The 24,779-nt window shown below is 43.2% G+C and overlaps 1 protein-coding gene across 1 annotated transcript in view; it reads left to right on the forward strand.

Annotated features, from left to right (window-relative positions):
- The window catches only part of si:ch211-196i2.1 (collagen alpha-1(I) chain), a 235,161-nt gene that overhangs the window by 114,138 nt on the left and 96,244 nt on the right, over nucleotides 1-24,779 (forward strand). Inside the window, exon 7 of the mRNA XM_060936612.1 lies at nucleotides 8,890-9,462. Coding sequence (XP_060792595.1) covers nucleotides 8,890-9,462 — 573 coding nt within the window. The remainder of the gene's footprint in view (nucleotides 1-8,889; nucleotides 9,463-24,779) is intronic.

Raw genomic sequence — 24,779 nt, forward strand, 5'->3', positions numbered from 1 at the left:
AACGCAATGCGCACGACAGGAACATGACATGAAATCCCATGAAACCTAATCCCGCGATAACTACTTTCGTAATTTGTCCAGACCAACCACAAACTTGTACGTCATCCTTCAAACGGTCCAGCCAATCACATAGTGTAACATCACCAGCAGGCGCCGGAGCCCGAGCCAATCTGATACCTACACCGAATCGACACGGGATCATCATTATAATATGATGTATCTTGCTTGATATTTGGAGTAGAAAGACAATATTGTGATGCCTTTATTGTGTTTTGGGGTGAATGTGACTGAAAAAAAAAAATGGTACAAACGTTCACATTTTGTTAACCATTGTTTTGGGAAATTTGATTGAATAAATGACATTTTTGTAAGGCAACCTCGTTTTTTCCATACTCTTACCAGTCTTAGCAGCTTGTAAAAACAATGTTATTTACTGCTTTATATAAAGAAATACAATTAATATTATGCAGAATTTAGTTCAGCCTTTTGGTCCGGCCCTCCACAAAATGTTCTGTTTCTCATGTGGCCCCATGGAAAAAAATAATTGCCCACCCCTGTTCTAATAGGAAATGCTAGATCGTTTCAACTATTCAAGATATTTTCACTTGCTAAGATATAAATTTTTTGCAGTGTGTCCACTTGGTGGTCTAGTGATGTGCTGAAATGATCCAACCCAGCTCTGTTTGCATTAATTGCACTTTTACTTGCCTAAATTTCAAACGTTCATTAATGTAAGGACACTGCTGCCTTGATTTACTAAAGTAAATAAGGAGTATCAAATCGCTGTCATAATAATTGTGTGTATGGCATCACAATAAATACGTAAATGAGGTTTTCAAAAGCTGTTTAAATACTGTCGGCAGTAGACATACAAACGTTCAACAAACTAATGTTCATCTACTTTGAAATCAACTTTTTTTGGAATTATAAGTCGCCATGTTGAGGAATTCTGATTGTTTTTCAGCACTGAGGGATGATTTCGATAAACATGGCCATTGTTCAGATCTAGTGAATGGCATTGTTTTTTTTTTTAATTTTGTGAAATTTTGTCATTTTTATCTGAAACAGGCTTTTGCAAATTTAATCCATGCCTTTCCATCTTACTAATTTGCATGTGTAATCTCCATTCCTGAAGTAATATTTTATTTCAGGTGCAAACTTAATTGAGTTGCATAAAGACCACCTTGTATTTTGCACCTTTAGCTAGAAAGGTGCCAATATTCTTATTCAATAAGGCAAAAACAGAATTACAACTAACATGCTGGGCTATTTTGTAAGACCGCGTTCTCTGTCATGCCTGTTAGTTAATCAGTTGTTTGCACCTGATTTTACAATCGCAGACCTTTAGTACATTTAGGCTACATCCACACAACAACGGCAACGAGATTTTTTTTTTTTAAATATCGCGTCCACATGGGCAACGGATCAGTAAAATATCAGGTACATATGGCAACGCAACGCTTGCTGAAAATGATGCAATACACATGCCACACCACTACGTGCGCTGTAAGACGGTCCCATCGGAGACACCAGAACAATAGAAGAAGTAGACGCATGCGCATAAACCCCTTCTTCTGTAGCATCAGCCACATAAAGTTTTGATTATTAATCAGTAGCGTAAAACGAAAGACGCGGAAAGAGGAATGAATGGGGGTAGATGGAAGCCGGTACGCCAACATTCTGATATCCTCCAGAATTCTTTAATGGTCCGGAATAAATTGAATGCTACACGTTGATGGATTACTTTGCTCTTCTACGCCCTTTTTGAGGAATGTATTGTCGGACTTAAACCAACATCTGAAGAGGTGAGATAGCTCCTTTTTTTTTTCCTATGTTTGCTGGCGGGATTGTTTTTGTTTTTGGAAAGCGCACGGGCGGTGCGCGGTTTGGTACTGCTTCCGCAGTGTTTGGACTAAAGACTCTGCCCTAAGGGCTATTCTCTCACTCTCTCTCTCTCACTTTTGCACCATTACACAATAAATATTCACAGTGAAAATATTTTGTAAGCGCGTTTCATGAACCAAGTTATAGGATTTGTTGACAACTCACATCGAGTTCGTTACACTTCTACCCGGCATGAAGCACTGACAGTCATGTGGTTGTGACGTCATCGTAAACAAATCCGTTCTACTCATCCAGACGACTTCGCAACGGCGCCGTTGCCAGATTTTTTCACTCTGGAACCCGTTCTCAAAAGATTTTGTTTTGGGGCACCCAAAATGCCGGTGCTGTGTGGACGCCAGGCCGAAACGATAAACAATTTTATCAGATTCACCTGAATCCGTTGCTGTGTGGACAGGGCCTTAGAGTCTATGAATATCAGAGTATAGACGACTTGCAACCACGTGATCAAAATGTGCTACATCATGAGCATCCGCCATGATGGTGGATATACAAAGCAACTAGGATGGCAGCCGCTGAAAGCGTGTCTGTAAACAATGCTTACATTTTCTCAGTATTACCACAATTTGAATGGTCAAGTGAAGATTTGATACATAGATTAGATTAGATTAGATTAGATTAGATAGAACTTTATTGATCCCTTTGGGAGGGTTCCCTCAGGGAAATTAAGATTCCAGCAGCATCATTACAGGATAAACAGAGAATAGAAAATAGAGAAAAAAACTTCTAGATCAATAAAATTAAGTATTTACATATACAAATATAAAAAGAATAAGATATGGGGAAGAGAGGAAGGGGGGAAAAGAAAAAAGGGGGGGGAGCAGCAGGAGAGATATTGCACTTTATCTCATCTCATCTCATCTCATTATCTGTAGCTGCTTTATCCTGTTCTACAGGGTCACAGGCAAGCTGGAGCCTATCCCAGCTGACTACGGGCGAAAGGCGGGGTACACCCTGGACAAGTCGCCAGGTCATCACAGGTATTGCACTTTATATTGCACATTGTCCAGTATTGCTTATTGTTAGGCTAGGCTACTGCTCCTTCCCATCCTCTGTCCTCCTGTTACCCCTCCTCACCCCCCAGAGAGATGTGTGTGGTTTTGAACCATATTATTTACAAAAAGTTAGACTTTTCTGAAGATAAGACGCTTCTACCAACCATCGAGTACCCAGATATCGCGTTGTATCTGGTTTGGCTGCCAAAGAATCAAGTCCGACCTTGGATGAAACATAGCCCATGTTCTGAATGGGTGCCCAGTCTGGATTGTTTCTATCATATAATTTTTCTGGCACGCCGAAAAGCGAAATGGCAATACACGTGTTAAAATAACAACGACCGAGTGAACCATGACAAGAGAACGCTCATTTTATAGCAAAATTCCAGCAACACGAAATAAAATTCTTCCATGATATTATTGAGAGAGCTTTTGAATCTCACCTGAGATGCGATTTGGTTTGAGCCTCTGTTAGATCAGCCCTGCCGATGTTGTTCAGCCGTGCTCGTCTCCTTTCCGTATCAGAGTTTCCTCGCCCTCTTTCCGACGGAATTCTAAAAAACTGGAACGTGCCACGGTCACGAGCAATGTTGTGACCACAACCAAAGATATGTTATAGCTAAAAGAACACTTAAAGCAGTGGAAAAACAAAGAAAGTTGCGCACACATGACTGTTTTATATCGAATGTCGCCTGACCCCGCGTTTGTATCTCCACCAACATGGCCGGCACCCGGGTTTCTATTTTGCTTTGACGTCCCTTGGAAGTCAAGGATGTACTATCTTCAATCCTTTTTTTGCACTAAAACAAAATTTGAGGAATCCTAGTTTTCCTATATCCTCCTGAGCAATTTCTTACTGTGACCCCATCTTTCCCCTCTTAGCATCACTGGGGCCAAAGGTCAAGAATGATGAACGGACCATGTGCTTCGATGTTTGCTTCCCTGACCTTGAGCTTATGACCAAGTCTTTAACAGCATGCAGTAGAAACTTGCTGTTGAACTAGAAACTTTGGTCCACCTATCCATCTCAGGGCCCCATGCGCGCGCGCGCGCACGCACACACATTTAGATCTAGCATAGCCAATCCATCTATATGCATGTTTTTGGAAGGTGGGAGGAAATGAAAGAACCCAGAGGAAACCCACATGGACACAGGAAGAACATGCACAGGAACACCACATGTCCAGTCACCCCGATGATTGGATAATGTATAGTAACAGTACTAAGTGTGTTGAAATGATGTTCAGTATGAGCATACTGTGAACTGAGGATACGATAAGTCTTTATGATTAGGTACAAATCCGCAGTATCCAGGTGAGACTATTGGACATGTCTGTGTTTTTGCGAAGTGTAAATCTTTGGAGTCACAAGTGCAGAAGCTCTTTGCAGATGTAGAACATTAGGTTAAATGAGGTGTGTGTGTGTGTGTGTGTGTGTGTGTGTGTGTGTGTGTGTGTGTGTGTGCGCACCTGACTGTGGGGGGTGGATGAATGATATATCGGTGGGTGTGAGAATGTGTACTTTTGTGAGTGAAACTGATCTCACCCCCTCATTGTATGTTCTGCTGTGGCTTGTGATGTGACACAGTGTGAGCTCTACCGGTTTGTGGTGTGTATTTGTAGTCATGAGGATTTGGCTGTGCCTAATAGGAGGGATTCTGCTGGACCTACAGGGTCAGGGACTTGCTAGGCGCCAGGTTCAGAGGACTAGCTTGCTGAAGGTATGTTTCTTTATGATTATTGTGGATATTGATTTACATCTCGATTTGCACTATGAATATTTACTTATGTTAAACCTGGCAGTAATTCTCGCAAGACAAAAGGGATCTCAGACCCTCTTTGGTATTTTTCACATTAAGTCAGGGACCAACGTAACCTTGTTATTTTCCCTTCGTTGCTCTTTTTTTTTGCAAAAAAAAAGAGGTAGAAGTTTTGATTTTGCTTTTATGACCAGTGAAGGAGAGTCACAGTGGATTTAGTTTATGAGAGCTCCAGTATAATCTGAATGACAAAAGAATGTGTGACTTGTATAGCTTTTGTCATACGATTAAGTCCAGATTGTATTTAGCCTGCAGGTTTTGTTGCTATGATATAATTAAAACGAGGCTATGAAGTTTCTTCCACTGTAATTAAGCTTGCATTGTTTCAGTTTTTCTCGCCTTTCTATTTTTCCAAAACACAATTCCAGTACATCCCCTCTGTATTTTGTATCAGTCAGCTTGCAAGACATCGATAATTAAATGTCGCCCCTTAAATATACCACTGTCTGTCAGGTGGAATTATGGAACTTGGCACTTTTCAAGTCCGAACAGCCCGTGTGTGTGTGTGTGTACCTGTGTAGGAAGTGTGTACGACTTACTGTGTGAGGCTCATACAAAGCTCCTTCTCTGTTTCTCTGCTGCAAGTTTACCACAGGACTACTTTTGACTTGCCCTGAACATACATCACTAATACATACTCAGTAATGACTTCTTGGCATGTCTCACTATGTGAGTAGAGTCTTTTTTTTTTTTAGCCTGCAGGCCTTAAACATGTCTGGGGTAACTCCTTATCCAGAAATCAGTCTTTCAGCATTTTAACTCATCATTATGAAGACATTAAGGTAATCCACTGAGATTTGCCATATTCAGGACAGAACAAATGCAGCTACTGATATTCAAATCCGTCGTTCTTGAGTATGATTAAGAGATCACGAGTTCTATATTTGCGGAATTCTTCAATCACTCGTATACAAAAGTTCTGAGTGTTAAATTTGTCAGACTTGCACTCTGTTAATGGTTATATTATTTCTACTGCATAGCAGGTGTTTCAGTCATTGAGAAAGTCTTTGCCCCTGATGGAGGACTGAGGAATTACTCGCACTGGCAGGTACAGAAATTGGTCAGCTATGGACGCGCGCTCTGCTATTAGGCTTCCCTGGCAAAGCATCAGAAGCATTTCAGGTCCACTGTGCCCTTTGAGATAAGCTGGCCACCAGCCCAATTCAGTCCTTTGGAGATCTAGTGATAACTTATCAGACTACGTTCAGGGCCGAGCTCCTGAAAGAGCTATTGTTATCGGTCGAAGTACAGTACAGCGACGTTTCTGCTCAAGCTTAGCTTGAGTTACCATGCTGAAATAATAACAGTACCTGCACTAATAATTTCTGCCTTTCGGTCCAGCAAAATAAACAACTTGAAAATCCATGTGCCAATGACTCAGTTCACTGGCATTGAGCTGCATTCTCTCAGCATGGCAGCATGTTATATTAATGACCACGTCCCAAGCACATTCACTCAGCCACAAAATTAAATCCACACATGGAAATACGGCCACAAGGCACAAATCATTCCTTTTTTTTTTTTTTTGTCTGTTATGCTGATCACAGACGAGTGCATGTGTTTTAAAGGAGACTCTGCTGTTTCTTATTTCCTGTGATTTAGTTCAAAATAAGGCAGTGCAGCATCTGCCTCACAGGTTCCCAGCTTCTGCTGAGCTACACATCCAGAGTCAGGATTTTCTGATGCACTTCCACTGTGCGTGTGTGTGTGTGTGTGTGTGTGTGTGTGTGTGTGTGTGTGTGGACAATAGATCTTTACGATAGATGGTTTGCACGAGTAATCGGAAAACTTGCATGCTGTATTAGAGGACAGTAATCTATCTTTTTCTTTACTGTTGTTTCTGTCCATGCATACCAAGGTCATCATGGTTACTGTCGCTTTAGTCCACCAAGTTTTCCTGGGCAAATTCTTGTCGTGTGTTGTACAACCCCGATTCCAAAAAAGTTGGGACAAAGTACAAATTGTAAACGGAATGCAATGATGTGGAAGTTTCAAAATTCCATATTTTATTCAGAATAGAACATAGATGACATATCAAATGTTTAAACTGAGAAAATGTATCATTTAAAGAGAAAAATTAGGTGATTTTTAAATTTCATGGCAACAACACATCTCAAAAAAGTTGGGACAAGGCCATGTTTACCACTGTGAGACATCCCCTTTTCTCTTTACAACAGTCTGTAAACGTCTGGGGACTGAGGAGACAAGTTGCTCAAGTTTAGGGATAGGAATGTTAACCCATTCTTGTCTAATGTAGGATTCTAGTTGCTCAACTGTTTTAGGTCTTTTCTGTCGTATCTTCCGTTTTATGATGCGCCAAATGTTTTCTATGGGTGAAAGATCTGGACTGCAGGCTGGCCAGTTCAGTACCCGGACCCTTCTTCTACGCAGCCATGATGCTGTAATTGATGCAGTATGCGGTTTGGCATTGTCATGTTGGAAAATGCAAGGTCTTCCCTGAAAGAGACGTCGTCTGGATGGGAGCATATGTTGCTCTAGAACCTGGATATACCTTTCAGCATTGATGGTGTCTTTCCAGATGTGTAAGCTGCCCATGCCACACGCACTAATGCAACCCCATACCATCAGAGATGCAGGCTTCTGAACTGAGCACTGATAACAACTTGGGTCGTCCTTCTCCTCTTTAGTCCGAATGACACGGCGTCCCTGATTTCCATAAAGAACTTCAAATTTTGATTTGTCTGACCACAGAACAGTTTTCCACTTTGCCACAGTCCATTTTAAATGAGCCTTGGCCCAGAGAAGACGTCTGCGCTTCTGGATCATGTTTAGATACGGCTTCTTCTTTGAACTATAGAGTTTTAGCTGGCAACGGTGGATGCCACGGTGAATTGTGTTCACAGATAATGTTCTCTGGAAATATTCCTGAGCCCATTTTGTGATTTCCAATACAGAAGCATGCCTGTATGTGATGCAGTGCCGTCTAAGGGCCCGAAGATCACGGGCACCCAGTATGGTTTTCCGGCCTTGACCCTTACGCACAGAGATTCTTCCAGATTCTCTGAATCTTTTGATGATATTATGCACTGTAGATGATGATATGTTCAAACTCTTTGCAATTTTACACTGTCGAACTCCTTTCTGATATTGCGCCACTATTTGTCGGTGCAGAATTAGGGGGATTGGTGATCCTCTTCCCATCTTTACTTCTGAGAGTCGCTGCCACTCCAAGATGCTCTTTTTATACCCGGTCATGTTAATGACCTATTGCCAATTGACTTAATGAGTTGCAATTTGGTTCTCCAGCTGTTTTTTTTTTGTACCTTTAACTTTTCCAGCCTCTTATTGCCCCGTCCCAACTTTTTTGAGATGTGTTGCCGTCATGAAATTTCAAATGAGCCAATATTTGGCATGAAATTTCAAAATGTCTCACTTTCGACATTTGATATGTTGTCTATGTTCTACTGTGAATACAATATCAGTTTTTGAGATTTGTAAATTATTGCATTCTGTTTTTATTTACAATTTGTACTTTGTCCCAACTTTTTTGGAATCGGGGTTGTAGATGGCACCAAACGTTCAACTAAGTGATATATCATGCAGCCAGTGATGGGCCAGGATACATCAAAGACTGTTTTGGTACATAATACAAAGGGAATCACAGTTTATAGCTTTTATAACATAAATGTTAAGAAAAACTAACTCGTTTTGTGGACGGTCCACAAAATTAAGCATAACTATAGTGGATCAAACATATCTTGTGTTGCTCTCTTGTAACTAAAAAAGAAATTACTGGCGTATAAAAGGAATAAAACACTTCAGGACATGTTGTTTTTGGAAAATAATCAACTCTGAGGTGGTAACAGTAACCCCACTTCACACTGGGCACATCAGAATGTGCCGTTGTTGATTAATTTCCTATAAGTGTGGACTGCAACATCTCATCTCATTATCTCTAGCCGCTTTATCCTTCTGCAGGGTCGCAGGCAAGCTGGAGCCTATCCCAGCTGACTACGGGCGAAAGGCGGGGTACACCCTGGACAAGTCGCCAGGTCATCACAGGGCACACTGCAACATTTTTTTTTTTTTATTCCTTACATATTCTGTAGTTCGAAAATACAGGAATACAGTTTACAAAATACAAACTTGCTAGTAATAATAATCAGCATATTGTAACTCTGTGTGTGTGTGTGTGTTTGTGTGTGTGTGCAGGGTGTGAGAAGACGTGGGCTGACCCGTGGAGATGGCACACTCCCTACAGGCTTGAAGCGACCCAGCTCTTTTAGCCGTGGGGATGTTTTTGAGGTGGATGAGTACACGGACTTGATCGATCCCAACGCCCTATCGAAAAATGGTGGCTTACCCCACAAGATCCACCAACCCCTTGCTAAAGGCAGCAAGGAGGCCAAGCCAGACTCTACCTCTAAACTTCTAGATGAGAACATCACCACTGAGAAAAGCAGTCCTGATAAAGGGTTTCCTAAGAAGCCTGTTGATAACATCATTAGTGATCCGGATGTCCCTTCCATTTTGAAAAAAACTCCTGCTGGAGAAAGCTCAAGCCCTGAAGACTCTGACTCCAACCTGCTGAAGGAAGGAGAGGAGATGGTGACCTCAACTCCTGTTCCTCCTCACTCATCCCCTGAGAAAACAAATGAAACTCGCAGGATTGACCCAAACCTGGTTCTCACAGGTAGGACAGGGGGCCTGGTGCGAGGCTCAGATGGGAAGATGCATCACCTTCTTCAAGGCCCTCCAGGGCCAGTGGGACCACCTGGGGAGCCAGTGAGTACCATCTACTTATTTCATCTTCTGTTTTTAGTCTGACCAGACATGGTGGCTAACAGAATTGATGCCAAACATCAGTGTATATTACAATTAACAACACTGAAAATTGGCCAGGGTTCCCACTTCACCTCAGGTATCTGCGTGTATGGAGTTTTCCTCCTGGTTCCCCAGCTTCTTCCCAGTGTCCAGAAACATCTAGGTAGCTGGACTGGCTACATTAAATTGCTCTTATTATGAACAAGGATGTGAGGGATGTCCTAGGTGACAGTGAACATCAGCAGATGTAGATCCTCATTTGAATACGTAGTGCATGTGAAATAAGGTGATGCACCCAATTGTATCAGACCTCTGTTAACAGTCAGCGAAAAAATCATGACATAATACCAACCAATGAGTCTTTAATTTATTGACTTGTTTATTCCTCAAATGCACCTGCCTTTAATAGTTTAAAGTCTGATAATAGAAACGTTTGGGTATTTGGTGGAACACTTGTTTGGTCCATTATCGACATGTCTTTATTTTGCTTATGGATCTAATCAAGATTTAAGTGTCACGAAACATCAGAAGGTCTAGGTCAGGGGTCACCAAACTTTTTTCTCTGGGGGCCACATTGTCGTTCCTGACTGTGATGGGGGCCGGGGTCGGGTCAGCTATATAACATAGAATTGTATGACCCAGACAAATATGACCACCAGCAGGCCTCATTGTGTAGTAGAGATTACTAGCCTGGCACAGCCATCCACACTACTATACCAACACTTGATTCCTGGCACATATTTGTTTATCTTTACTAGTGGTTTGCAAAAGTAGTAATCGAGTCTTTACACTTTGTTTTAATTTGAAATACCACAGATATTCCATTTATTTATTTTCTAATGAAAATAACATCAAAGCTGTCAAGGTAAGAAACATCTGCCTAGTTGAGGTGATTGGCACTGGCAAAGGTGAGTGGAAAATTATAAATTGTAGGTAGGCCTGTTGATATTAATAATATTAATAATAATTGTGTGCAGCACTTAATAAAGGTCAAATAAATAGGCCTATAAAATAAATACATTTTAAAAAACAGTGAAATTATAATAATATGAGCAATAGATCAAAGCAGTTGTGCTGTGACCTGCACGTCATTGCTCTCATCCATGGCCAAAGCAAAAAACTCGAATTCTGACACTTTCTCATTCAGCTGGTCATACATGTTGTCCCCCAAATCTTCGGTTCACCTGGTCATAGTAGGTGCGGAGAGACTCGCCGCGTCGAGCGCATCCTTCTTGTCGGGACACACCTCCTCGGCCACAGCAAGCATGCATACTTTAAAGGATATGAGACATGAAACATAAATGCACGCTATATCAGTTTCTTTCCATTAAAAATATGAATTAATTGCATCAACAAATACAAAATCATTTATTAAATTCAGCAAAATCGTTATATTCGTGATTATATGGCATTTCTGCTCGACTTCCGATATGCATAATTTACAACCGGAAGAGCCGCTGTCACGTGATCATACGTCACAAAAACTTTCGGGCACAGCACAAGCGGGTAGATGAATGGAGAAGTGGGTGACAAAAAAATTGTTTTTATAGTCTTTAAAGTACATTGGACATCATGGTGTATTGTGCTGCTTATGGTTGCAATAATTCCAATGGGAAATGCCCTGGAGTAAGTTTTTTTGCATTCCCCAAGGACCCGAAGCTGAGGAAAGTGTGGGCTCACTACTGCCGTAGAAAAAACTTTGCACCTACTGTACTGTTTCCCACAAACTGTGTTCGGACCATTTCACTGAGGATTCTTTCAACATTAATACTCAGGTACTGAGCGATATTAATTCATGAAACAGGAAGTATAAGGATGAGAAAAAAAACAGTTTAAATCAGGAAGCTGCGCACATTTGCGCCAGGCTGCACAAATGTGCGCAGCTTCCCTATTTAAACTGTTTTTTTCTCATCCTTATACTTCATGTTTCATGAATTAATATTGCTGTTTTTTTTTTTTTTAATCGGATCTGCGCAATTCAGCCGTGAAAAAGGCGGCATCCGCCGAAAGGCGCGCTGTTTGCATCCCTGCACGGAGGCCAGGGGACAGGGCAGGAATATTTTTGTTGATATGAGTGATCCGGTGCGATTTCGCGACCCCCCTGTTGAAGACCTCTGCGCTAAGCGACTGAAAGCCGAGGTAAGGATTAGTATTATAATTTTGGGTGTATCAATTATTGATTATCATAATTCTGACTCGTTTCGCCATTTTGAATGTTTTCATCTCGGACTCTGGAAGCATTGTATCTCAATCAATCTCGAAAAATATCAGCAAAAAAAAAACTAGCTTGCAATGGACTTTAGCTAGATCTATGATGAACTTTCAATGTATGATACAAAAATAATACTTCTTTCAACAGATCATTAGCCTTTGAGCAGAATTGTTTTCAACTTACCAGGAAGTGTTATCGAGCCGACCGCTTTCAGTTTCATGAGGGCTGAATGAACTCTCACTCTCAGAATCATCTGACCCGTCAGAGTAAAGACAAGATCCATGTTCATGTGAATTTCCAGCTATCGGTTCGAATTGATCGGGTCTAACTTCACATCTCTGTGAAACATCGGGAATATCACTGTCGATGGTGTCTGTCAAGTGTATGTGAGCATCAGGGTTTCCCACACTTGAAAGGGAAGGACTTGGACACAGGATTCCACTCTTCTTGTATTTTATTGGTTTTCAGTGGAACTGACGTTAGAATCAGAAGTAGAATCAGAGGTAGAATCAGAAGTAGAAGCTAGAAGCTTGGAGCTTGAAGCCAAAGTTAGAAGGTGAAAAACCTTTAAAAACATACAAACATAAAATAAATGTATGAATAAATGCCTGTTTTTCTACAACAAAGCATGTATGAATAAATGCTTGTTTTTCTATAACAAAACCCAAGTTAATTAGGCAACAATATATAAATATTTATGTATAAGGTAAATTAGGTATATTTTAACCATTTTTAATAATTCAGGTAATATGTTGCTGAACAAATATAAATGAACAGAAAAACAGTTTTAAACTAAGAACCATTTTAACCATTAGCCCTTTCACAGGCAGTTTGTTCACTTTAACTGAAGGTCTTTTACTACACGCCACTGGTAAAGAAAGTTTAAACCATTAAACCAGTCACAGGTAAGGAACAAACATTTCTCATGCCCACGGATTACTGCGAGCGCAGCGTTTGCATATAAATAAGTTCAGTGGGTTTACCGGTAGCCTTTTTTGTCCTTTTTTCCCTGATGTGCTGTAAAGTTTGTGTTAGTAGCGAATTCTCTTTGCAGCTGCTGCGCTGCTGCTTCGTTACAAACTGAATGTTAATTCTGCTTAGCGTTCTAGAACGACCGCTGCCCTGCTAACTAGCGTTGTGATTGGCTGCCCTGCTAACTAGCGTTTCAGTGTAGCAGGAAGTGGCGGAGGCAGCTGTCAATCATGTGAGCCTGCGTTCAGGCACTCCTTGTGGCAGGTCGCCGCAACACCTCCCACTCGATCTTGGTGTGGCGCGACACAGGAAGATCGCACCCATCAGGCGAGCTGGTCTGTGCTGACTTGTTCCTCCACTGGGAGGAGGACAATGAGGCGTCGCACATCCCGATGCAGTGTGGTACCCTGTGGGTCCCAGGACTTTTCGGTTGGCTTTGGAGTCTTCACTCGAGCACGTCCACCTAGGGGGACTTTCACATGGGCATCCCGGACAATGCCTTTGGAGTCTGCATTCACGCTGACCACTCTTGCAAGCTTGAATTGCCCCCTCAGTGCGTTTTGGTCGCAGAGCCACACTATGTCTCCGACGGCAACATTCCTTTTTGCAGTGTGCCACTTGCTGCGGATGAACAGGTTCGGACCTGCAAGTTGGCTCCAGGACCTCCAGAAGTGGCTAACTTGTGTTTGCATTTCTCGCAGTCTCTTGAAGGAGTAGGTGGTGTAGTCTACTGTTTTGAAGTCTCCAGTTTGTGTGGCTCGGCCAAGCAACAGTGTGTTTGGGGTTACGTAGTTGATGCGGTCCTCACGGCTCTGAACTCTGGCATTGATTGGCCTTTCGTTGGCAAGGTTAGCAGCTAGCTTAAGCACTGTCAGGAACTCACTGAAGGTAAGGCCTCCTCCGCCACCGAGGCTTTGCAGAGCTCTTTTCTTCTTGCAGATGATGCAGTTGTCGACAACTTTTTGGGCCAGAAGTCTTCCTCTGAACACCCAGGCTCTCTTTCGCATCCGCAGCAGAGTTCCTGCCACTCCGTCATGTCCCTCACTGTGTGCTTCACGGGCCAGGAGAGTGGAGACCCAGGCTTGGTATGGTAGCAGGGGAACAGCATTATGGTCCTCTTTGAAGGCCTGTATCCGCCCTCCACACATCAGGATCCCAGTTACTTGGTCTTTGTGTACAACAAGCCTGTCAGTTGGGAAGTTCACACCTTCTTGCACTGCCAGACATAGTTTCAGGAACACGTTTTTCCTTTCGCTGACAGTGATGACGCCAGATGAGGGTATTGCCTCCCACTTTGCTTCATCTCCCCTCTTGGCGTGCAGGAACTTCTTAGCCGCCCTCCAAATCCATGCAACTGTCCCGACCAGCCGTCTTAGACTGCTGAAGCGCCTTTCGTCCAATAGATTTTGGACTGCTGCTACTGTTGGTGGCGGGTTTCTGGACTTGGATTGTGCTTCGTCCTGGACTGCAATTGGGCTTTGTGTCTTCAGCTGACTTCGGGTGAGTACAGCAGTGAATGTTTTCTTCTGCATTTTTGTGACGTTGTCTCTTGCCTGTGCAGCAACATCTTTCGCTGACTTTTTTGGCCACTCACTCTCAGGAAGCTGAAGGAACTGCGGACCTGACTGCCACTTGGATTTCTCGATTAGGTCATCAGGACTGGCCCCTCGGGTGATAATATCTGCAATGTTCTCGGCACCTGGAATCCACCACCAATCTCGGATGTCAGTGCTGCTCTGGATCTCACCAACTCTGTTTGCGTAGAAGGTTTGGTATCCATAACTTTCACACTGTATGGCACCCAAGATGGTCTGGCTGTCGACTAGATGATACCACCTCTTGACCTCGATTCGGCAGTGCTTTTGGAAGTAGTTCTTCAGCCGTGCTGCAAAGACTGCTCCGCACACTTCTGCTTTCACAGGGTCACCTTTATGGTCAAGGGGGGTTTGTTCTCTCACTTGTTCTTTCAACAAGTCCTGGCCGAGGCGCATTTTCTTCCTCCTCTTGGAGAAGTTCACTGCAACCATGACATGTAACTTGTCATTGTCGACGGTGTAGCCGAGGCCCAGGGCTTTGTTATCCTCTTCGGTGAGTTGGTTTGGCAGGATCATGGTGTTTGACTCGATCTTCTCACCTCTCGACTCGCTCCTCCCACTTTGATCCGAGTAGATCCAGGGCTTCATGAAGAACCCTCCTGCTTGAAGGATCTGCTCAATGTTGGATGTAAGGCGTTTCAGGTGGTCGAGGTTGTTGTGGGAAGTCAATATGTCATCGACATAGGCATCCTCTTCGAGGACACGTCTCTCCTCTTTGGAGTGGTTGAATGAAGGCAGGCTGGCTGTCTCTCGCATGGCAACTTGGGCTATGCAACCAGCAGGTTTGTCTCCAATGTTGACTCTTGTTCGCATGGATCTTGCAAAATGAGTCTTGGAGTTGTGGGCCGTTAAGGTGACTTCCTCAAAGAGGTCTGGGTGTGTGCCTCCAATGGTTTTGCCAAGCGGGCCATCCCAGAGCACCAAGTCACCGACGGAACGAACCTTCTGGGGTACCAGCTGCCCTTCTTTGTGGCTGATGAGGAGTTGGATCTCCTTTGGTCTTGCCAGATCTTCCAGGGAGATGTCTGAGAAGATTTTCTGCAGTTTTTTCGCCGGGACATGTCTGTGGACTTCTGCTATTTTGTCAAGTCCATAGCAGATGAGTTGGTGTGCTTTGAGTGTCCCTCTTGGGGTGCTGACTCGTATCTTAAGCAAGTAGCGCTTGGTTGCAACAGACACCTTCATCCCTCCAACGCCATGAACCACCAGTGTAACGTCTTCACTTCTCAGGTTCAACTTGCTTGCAGCTTTGTGCGTTATGTAGTTTGTGTCTGATGCCAGGTCGATGAGGGTCCCGACACTCTGTCCGTCATTAGCAGTGACATTGAGGAGCATTAGGATGACTGGGTACTCGGTGAGGCAGTGTTCATCTAGAAGACCTCTCTCAGCAGCACTGGAGTTGAATGCCCTGGACGCTATGTTGCAGAAGGCATCTCGACACTGTTGTGCCAGCTCTGGTGTGAGTTTGGAGAGGAACTGCTCCTGGGTTTCAGTGAGTCTTCTGCCCTCAGCCCTCACTGGACTGAACTTGGGTGTTCTTTGGGACTGGGGTCTGGTAACTGGACAGAGGAGGAAGTGGTGTTGATCTTTGCATTCTGGATTCCCGCACAGGTAAGTGGTTTTCTTGCAGCTTTCACCAGTGTGGACTTCGAGGCATCTTTTGCAGGCACCGAGTTGTTGTGCTGCATCCCTCTTCTCCGATGGCTTTAGGTTGGTTCTAAACTTTCTGCAGAAGTACAGTTTTCTTCTGTGCTTTGGGTCACCACAGACGATGCAGCCTGCTGCGTCACTGTTGGATGACACTGCCGGACTGTTGGTTGCTTTTGTTCTGGCTTGCTTCAGGAACTTGGTCTTGTCCTTGGCAGGTTCAACGCCATCTTTCAGTTGGTCAAGTTGCTCATATATGGCTTCCTGTGACTTTAGGTAAGCCAGCAGCTTGTCAAAGCGGTTGTGATGGTCCACAGCGTTACTCACATCAGCAGTATAGGTGAGCCAGTCTTTCTTTAAAGTTTCTGGAAGCTTGCCCTCAATGGATTTGGTCACAATAGGGTTCTTTATGGTCTCGGCATTGTCCAGTTCATTTAAGTCATAGAGAGCTTTTTCCACTGTTTGGATGAGCTCGATGACTCTTCTTGGCTGGCCGGCTTTGACTGCAGGAGTTGCTTGTAGATCTTCAATGATCTCGAGAGCAATGTTGGCTTGGTTCCCAAACCGGTTATCCAGGACTCTGAAGATTTCGTTTGAGGAGCCTTAGGTCGACAGGTGTAGGTTTTCGGCCACCTTTTCATCGATGCTGTCGAGCAGCTGGAATTTCTTGACCTCTCTAGACCCTGTCGGTTCACCCTGCTTCTGTAGAGCTTCCCACTCCTTCTTCCACCTGTAGTAACTTCGCTGGTTGCCAGCAAACTTTGGAAGGGCTGTGGCTTTCAGCTTTATTGCTGGCACTGGAGCTGTACGGTGGACAGTGGGCTCTTCAGATTCTGTCTTGATTTTTGCAGCTCTGATGAAGGCGGCCTTGCTTGACACCAGCTGGGGAAGTTGCACTTCGAGCTCTGTCATGCGGTGATCAAAGTCTCTTTGCTCTGCAGCGGGAGCCCAGCGGTTCCAGTCACGGTGCGCTTCTTTGGCCTTCAGCACCAACGTCTCAAAGTGCTTCAGCATGAACTCATATGCCTCCAGAGTCACGTCGAGCTGGGCAGAGGAGACATTCTTGCAGTCAGCTTCAGCGATGTATAGAGCAAGGGGCAGCTCTTTCTCCCCATACGATTCCCAGAGTGTTTGTTGAATTAGGAGCTTTGCTTCTTTAGTCCTCTGCTTACAGTATGCCTCTATCTTCTCCAGGTCGGCTTTCTTCTCGGCGCCCAGGTCCTCTACAGCGGCTGCGGCTGCTTCTGCCATGTAAGCGGCCTCAATCTCTTCATTCGCCTCCATGAGTCTCGAGCTTTCTGCTGTAAGCTTGTTGAAGTTTTGCTTTAGCTCCTCCACAGTCATCTCCGAGTGTGTTCTTGCAATGCAGTTAGCAAGATGGGAGAAAAGTCTTTTGGCTGTGGTTCGCTCTGTTTTCAGTTCTTCTAATGACTTCGTCATTTCGTTTCTTTTTTCCAGATGACTTCAAGCTTTATCCTCCAGGCCCCCAGGTGAAGTGTCTTCCCTCTCTGTTGGGTTGTGGCACGAGTGGAGTCTTGCTTCTTGGTCACTGGTTTCGGTTTGATGCACTGGTGCAGCGGTGATTCACTGGCAGTTGTCTGGCAGTCGTCAGTTTCCACTGGTGCATCGGTTTTTCACTGTCAAGTGTATGTGAGCATCAGGGTTTCCCACACTTGAAAGGGAAGGACTTGGACACAGGATTCCACTCTTCTTGTATTTTATTGGTTTTCAGTGGAACTGACGTTAGAATCAGAAGTAGAATCAGAGGTAGAATCAGAAGTAGAAGCTAGAAGCTTGGAGCTTGAAGCCAAAGTTAGAAGGTGAAAAACCTTTAAAAACATACAAACATAAAATAAATGTATGAATAAATGCCTGTTTTTCTACAACAAAGCATGTATGAATAAATGCTTGTTTTTCTATAACAAAACCCAAGTTAATTAGGCAACAATATATAAATATTTATGTATAAGGTAAATTAGGTATATTTTAACCATTTTTAATAATTCAGGTAATATGTTGCTGAACAAATATAAATGAACAGAAAAACAGTTTTAAACTAAGAACCATTTTAACCATTAGCCCTTTCACAGGCAGTTTGTTCACTTTAACTGAAGGTCTTTTACTACACGCCACTGGTAAAGAAAGTTTAAACCATTAAACCAGTCACAGGTAAGGAACAAACATTTCTCATGCCCACGGATTACTGCGAGCGCAGCGTTTGCATATAAATAAGTTCAGTGGGTTTACCGGTAGCCTTTTTTGTCCTTTTTTCCCTGATGTGCTGTAAAGTTTGTGTTAGTAGCGAATTCTCTTTGCAGCTGCTGCGCTGCTGCTTCGTTACAAACTGAATGTTAATTCTGCTTAGCGTTCTAGAACGACCGCTGCCCTGCTAACTAGCGTTGTGATTGGCTGCCCTGCTAACTAGCGTTTCAGTGTAGCAGGAAGTGGCGGAGGCAGCTGTCAATCATGTGAGCCTGCGTTCAGGCACTCCTTGTGGCAGGTCGCCGCAACAGTGTCCATTTCGGTAACCTGTTTACATTAGATTCCCAAGCGCTGGCTCCTTGGAAAGTTTTTGTGACGTCACGGGTCACGTGACCACCTAGCTCATTAACGAATCCTTGTTTTACGCTGATGTATAAAAAAAGTTGAATAATGTGATGATTTTCACATTTTTGACGCCCTGCAGTGATTTAGATGGCATTTCTTATGTCCTTTATACATAATTATACCCAGAAAAAAATCCATGTCCCATATCCTTTAACAAAGTCCCCATCAGTAAACGGCTTTCCATGGGTAGCTAGTAGGTGAGCTACCTTATAGCTAGCTCGGACAGCAGCCTGGTTGATCTGGGTTTGGGGAAGGAATACATTCTGTTGTGCAGCCAGTCCGCATTTCATCCTCCGAATCCTGTCTTCTCTTGTTTGCCCTCGCAAACTAGCATACTCTTTGTGGCGGGTTTCGTAGTGACTACGCAGATTATATTCTTTGAAAACCGACACACTTTCTTTACAAAAAAGACAAACTGCACGGTCCTTACACTGAACGAAAAAATAATCGGTGGTCCACTGTTCTTTAAAAACTCTGCACTCTCTGTCAGCTTTTCGCTTACCGCTAGCCATTTTGCTGTCCTGAACACTGACAGTTCTCTGCGCGTGCGCTGCCTGTCACTGCTTGATCGCACGCATATGACGAAAATTCGGAAAATATGAATAGTTCATTTTATAACTAAATATCAATTTTAATTGATAAAATCAACAAAATACAAGATGCAGGCATGTTGTTATTTGCCAAAAAGCAATTTAAAAAAATAGGCCATGACCACTTTTCGGTATTGCCTCATAGGGCCGGTTCAAGTGGTGGGGGGCAGAGGGGCTGGGGGGCCGGTCAAAGGAGGGTGGCGGGCCGGAGTCGGCCCGCGGGCCGTAGTTTGATGACCCCTGGTCTAGATGTTCATAAACCTTACTGGCAGTGGTAAATTCAGAAAAAGCCTGCAATTTAAATCTATTATGCACGTTTTTTCATGCATAAAATATGTACAAATGGGAGTACTGGCGACTTGGCGAAATTGCCTTTGCTTGCACAGATTGATAGAATATGGATTTAGAGATCTGGCACTCAGCCATTTCTAAATTATTCGTGGTCATTCATTTATTTATGCATTTTAAACTCGTGCACATGTACTGAGCCCAAAAACAAGGTAATTACCATCAGGCATGTGAGCCGGGACGGTGCGTCTGGATTGCTTCTGACATATTGTACCTACATCAGTAATGAGGTTTAACTTGTTCAAACTCCAAAGCTTGGCATTGCTTCTTTACCTTTAACTTCCATTTTTTAAATCTTAATTGCAAAGCAAATAAAAACAAATGCGGTATTCCTTGCAAAGGGGGGGAGGGGGGGAGTAGAGTGACGTTAACGTAATATTTTCTGTAGTCTGGAAATAATGAAGCTAGTCTGCAATTCAGGCTGAATGGAAATCATTATACCCTTAAAACCCTTAGCTAACAAAAACAATGCAAATCACAAGAACGTACCATCTGCGGCTGTTTTTGGACATAAGTCAGCCAGATAAACAAAGTGTGTAGTGTGAGACAGGAGGGTAGCAGACTTTTTCAGATAATTTGTTGTTGTTGCTTTGTTTGTTTGATTTAAACATGATCAGACTCGTATGCTGAAATGCTATGCATCAGTGTATTATCTGGTTTAAAGTATGAAGGTACAGAGGTGGACAGTAACGAAGTACATTTACTTGAGTACTGTACTTAAGTACACTTTTTGAGTATCTGTACTTTACTTGAGTAGTATTTTTTTTTGGAAACTTATGACTTCACTACATTTGAAAGCTAGTCTGGTTAACACCAGACCATATCACAAGTGAAATATGGTCTGGAATCCGCCTATTGAATTTCTCGTAGGGGAGGTGTGGTTTACGATTGTCAACGGCCATTTATTGGACGTTGCGAATGTCTATCATTTGGCGTATACGTGGCCCATGGCCAATCATGGCAGTTGTACCCGGTGATGTAGTTAGAGCGACGAAGACGACGAAGAGGCGAAGAAGAGAAGGAAAGAGAAGGCAAAACAAAAATAGACTGTCACGCCAAACGCTGTTCTTTTTTTAAAACAAACTTTCGCTCTAAACTATTCAGAACAGTGTCTAAAGCTTGATCGAAAGTTTGGTTCGTATCGCTCGCCACCATGTTAAATGTGATCCATAAACAGTCCCAAATAAACTACAAGCTTCCGTTTGTCGAGTAGTACGCGTCACCGTCTTTCCACCCCTCCCCACTCTCTGATTGGCTCCCTAACTCAGGCGAGCCTTTAGACCATAGTTTCCATGCTGTCTTTTCAGATCGGAACGAGTGTGCAAAGCAGCATGGGATTTCCCAGGCTATTTGAAAGCAGTGGCGGCTGCTGGTTTTTAAAACAGGGGAAGCCCATTTTACGCATTCATCATAAAACCTGTAGGCCGGATATCAAAGCATAGAAAGGTGTGCCCCATTAGCATAGTGAACTAGACAACCCTACCTAGTGGCAGAAAGTATTTTTGCTTGTACATTTCATGTTATAGTCTGGCTTGCCAGGCTAGTGCCTCATATCCTTAATCAAAAATATCAAACATCCAAAAATCACTGGCTATTCAACGAAGAGCCTTGAACATCATACCCTGATATGCAACACAGAGTCTTTAACACAACACCCAGCTGTGCAACACATCCTTGAACATCTTCTGCAACACAGTCTGGAAATTCATAACCAGGTAGGCTATGCAACACACAGAACCTTGAATATCATACCCAGGTATAACCTATAACACAGAGCCCACCATTCTCTTAACATTACTGAACAATATACACACTTCAGATTCATGAACATGAACACTATTTATACACAAATTCTGCCCTCCGCTCCTTTTCCAGAAAATGGTCTGTGACCCTGTCATACCAGCTGGTTGTGCTTTCCAGAGACTTCACCAATTTCTGTTAGCAGCTAGCACTGCAGATCCCAATAAGGCTCAAGCTAGCCTACAACCAGATTGAACTACAAATGAAATAAACAAGTGAATTCACGAATGATCAAACTGATAGAATGGATGAAAGTTAACGGAGCACAACGAGTAATATTTACATTTATTTACAGAGTAATGTACAGAGACATCAATGAGAAGAAACGTTTATATGAAAAGAAATTCGGACAGCACTTTAGCACACGACTACACTTTCTCGACATCCGCTAGGGACTGACTGATCATACTTCCGTGTTCCTCGCCGAAGTACCGCCCTCCTCATGTCTTTCAAACACTACCTCCAATAATCCTTTATCAGCCCGGCTTCTTGTCCCTCCCACTGTCTCGTTTAGTCCCAGAGAAGCCCGGCTTCCCTGGAAGTGACGATTTTGTTGATTTTAACCAATAACAACTAGCCTAAATTGGCTGTTCAGAGCCGTCTCGTAGACTGCAACGGATACCCGGCTGCCAGTCAGTGTTGCCAGATACTGCTGACGTTTTCCACCCAAAATATGTTCAAAACCCGCCAAAATGCACTTAAAACCGCCCAGTCTGGCAACACTGCTGCCAGTCCATAGAGCCCATTGAAATAAGGTTACAGCCTGGCAGCAAAGGTGATTCTCGTAGCGAACTGCAAGTTCGTCAGACATCACTCAAATAAGTTACAGGATAGTTATGAACATAAATACAATCTTGGGCATATATTATGCTATGCAAGTTATTGTTTTAATGAGAATTCAACGTCGTAGACGCCGCAGTTTGGGGAGAGAATTTTAGGGGAAGCTCAGCTTCCCTTGTTGTCTCTGAGAAATCGCCCCTGTTTGAAAGACAAATATCGTACTTTTCACTCCACTATATTTCTATCAAGGTCCTCGTTACTATGAAGCAGCTTTGAAAGTGGATGTTCTTTCTTTTCTTTTCTAAAACGTGATTTTTTTTTTTTTTTTGCAGGTGACACCGAGACAGCCTATCAGTATTCACTAGGGTCATGTCACATCCATAGGCTGTATAAAATCAAGTCAGTGATTTCTCAGCAGCGTTATTTAAACTCGATCAGTTGATGGCAGAATGGAAGGAGGCGGTTCTTCTCGGGCCCATGGCCATACCTAGAACCCATGTTTCAGTTTTCTGAAAGGATTAAAGATTCATTTCGTTTTAAATGTTTGCTTGGTTCGCCTAAAACGAACCACATCAAGGCCTCCAAAAACTTGCCGTCCAACCTGCGGAAGCATGTTGAGGTCTGTAAACGTTTTATTCCAAGAGAAAGCTCGCAACAAAGTTGTCTGTGCTTTTAGAGCTAGCGATAACGTTGCAATAGCTATGCAGTCTGGTTAGTCAAATGACTTTCTATGGATTTGCCCACGGCTAACGTTTACACACAGCTAGTTAACTTGGACACCGTGAGTTAGCATGTAAAAGTGGAGTTACGCTAACATGAATAACGTTAACTTATCTGAAGTCCTTTCAGAAATGTGCTTTAGCATAATCTTGCCAAATAAACAATGTAAAAAGCTTTCTTTTCTAGTAGCGTTAGCTACGCAATATGATTTCAAGTTTGAAAAGAGTTTGCTAGCATGTCAGGTGGAGCTTCACTGACTCGCTAGCTTAACATTAAACCACTATGATGGCACAGCATGCGTTCATTTTGTGAATTCACATTTCTGTCTTTGGTAACGTTAACAGTGTGGCTTGTAAGTTGGTTGTAAGTTGTTTCATTTTGTAACATTCTACCAGGTTCTACTAGCCTGGCAAGCCAGACTAAATGTGAATATTTAGTCTGGCCTCGATCCGTAGACATTTCCAAAGCGGGTAGGAGGAACAACCCGCTGTCTTTCAAACTGTCTCTGTGCGTATAGGCCAACGCTCTGACCAATCAGCGCAACAGTGACTGTGACGTAGTCAGAGCGACAGAAAGCAATGGAGGAGGCCTTGAAATAAAAAATTTTTCAAAATGCGTATTAATTAATAAACAGGTTCTAGATATTAAGAAGTTTGAAGATAATGACCACAAGTTTGGAGTCTGTACCACATACACATTTTTTTCCAAGTGTTTTTCAAGGGTTTGCTTAAACTGTTTTTGAGAGTTTTTATTTAGTGGTGTTTGGTGAAATAATTTCCCTTAAATTTAAAATAACGGGAAAATAAGAAACAATCAAAAAGTAATGTTTCAAAGCTGTTTATTAATTCTTCGTACTGCACAAACTAGCCCCATCCTTTTGGCTATGAGCGGAGCCAGCTGGTAGATCAGACTTTTGCCATAGCCGGTTGGCAAAACAGCGAAAACGTCCTTCTTGAAAAGGAATGAGCGGAGAGCCTCTTCCTGCTCATGTTTCAACGAAAACTCCAAGTCTAATTCTTCTAAAACTGATTCCAAAGCGGAGTCAAACGCGCGCTGTTCACTAGCTTGTGGCCATCTTCCCTGTTGCGCTTTCTCCAGCGTCGCGCAGCTTTGTCGTCACTCCTGCAAAAGCCCGCCCAAAGAACCCAAACAAAAACCTTGCGTTGTGATTGGCGGGCACGATTTGATGCCCGGGGTGTTTTTGTTTATATGGTGCGAGGCTAGACCCATTCGCTAGGCAAAAAATATTTTTGGCCGCTAGGCGGGTGGGTCTAGTTTACTAGGCTAAGGTTCTACAAGCTAGTCAGTAAATCCAGTCGGTTGTCTCAGAAGCAATAGGTTTTGTAAGCGTTGTGGCAATAATACAACAATGAGTTGACAGAAAATGTACTTTTAATACTCAAGTATTTTTAAAAGCAAGTACTTTAACTTCAGTAAAAATTTGACTGTACAACTTTCACTTGTATCAGAGTAACGTTTGACCATTGGGATCTGTACTTTGACTGAAGTAATGAAGTTGGGCACTTTGTCCACCTCTGCGAAGGTGGTTAGACGCAAATGCGGTTTACTCCTCAAGAAAGTATCCGGTGATGGCTGGGTGTGATATTAAATGGGAGGGCTAAAATATAATATCTCTCAAGTTCGTAATGCCCTACTGGGTTAATACCATCCAGAACAATCCGTTTGTTAAGAAATTAAATTCTGTTCTTATCCATCGCACCATGCATGCATGCAGGATTGTTTCAAGCTTCTGATCTTCTTTACCCGTTCACATTTTCAGTGCTCAGCAAGTATCAGTGATTGTCAGCTTATCTTTATCAGAACCGTACCGTTCCATTTAACTAGAAATAGGACAAATGAGGGTCGGCACGGTGGTGTAGTGGTTAGCGCTGTCGCCTCACAGCAAGAAGGTCCGGGTTCGAGCCCCGTGGCCAGCGAGGGCCTTTCTGTGCGGAGTTTGCATGTTCTCCCCGTGTCCGCGTGGGTTTCCTCCGGGTGCTCCGGTTT

Source organism: Neoarius graeffei, chromosome 12 (genome assembly GCF_027579695.1).
Source record: "Neoarius graeffei isolate fNeoGra1 chromosome 12, fNeoGra1.pri, whole genome shotgun sequence".
Classification (NCBI taxonomy): Eukaryota; Metazoa; Chordata; class Actinopteri; order Siluriformes; family Ariidae; genus Neoarius; species Neoarius graeffei.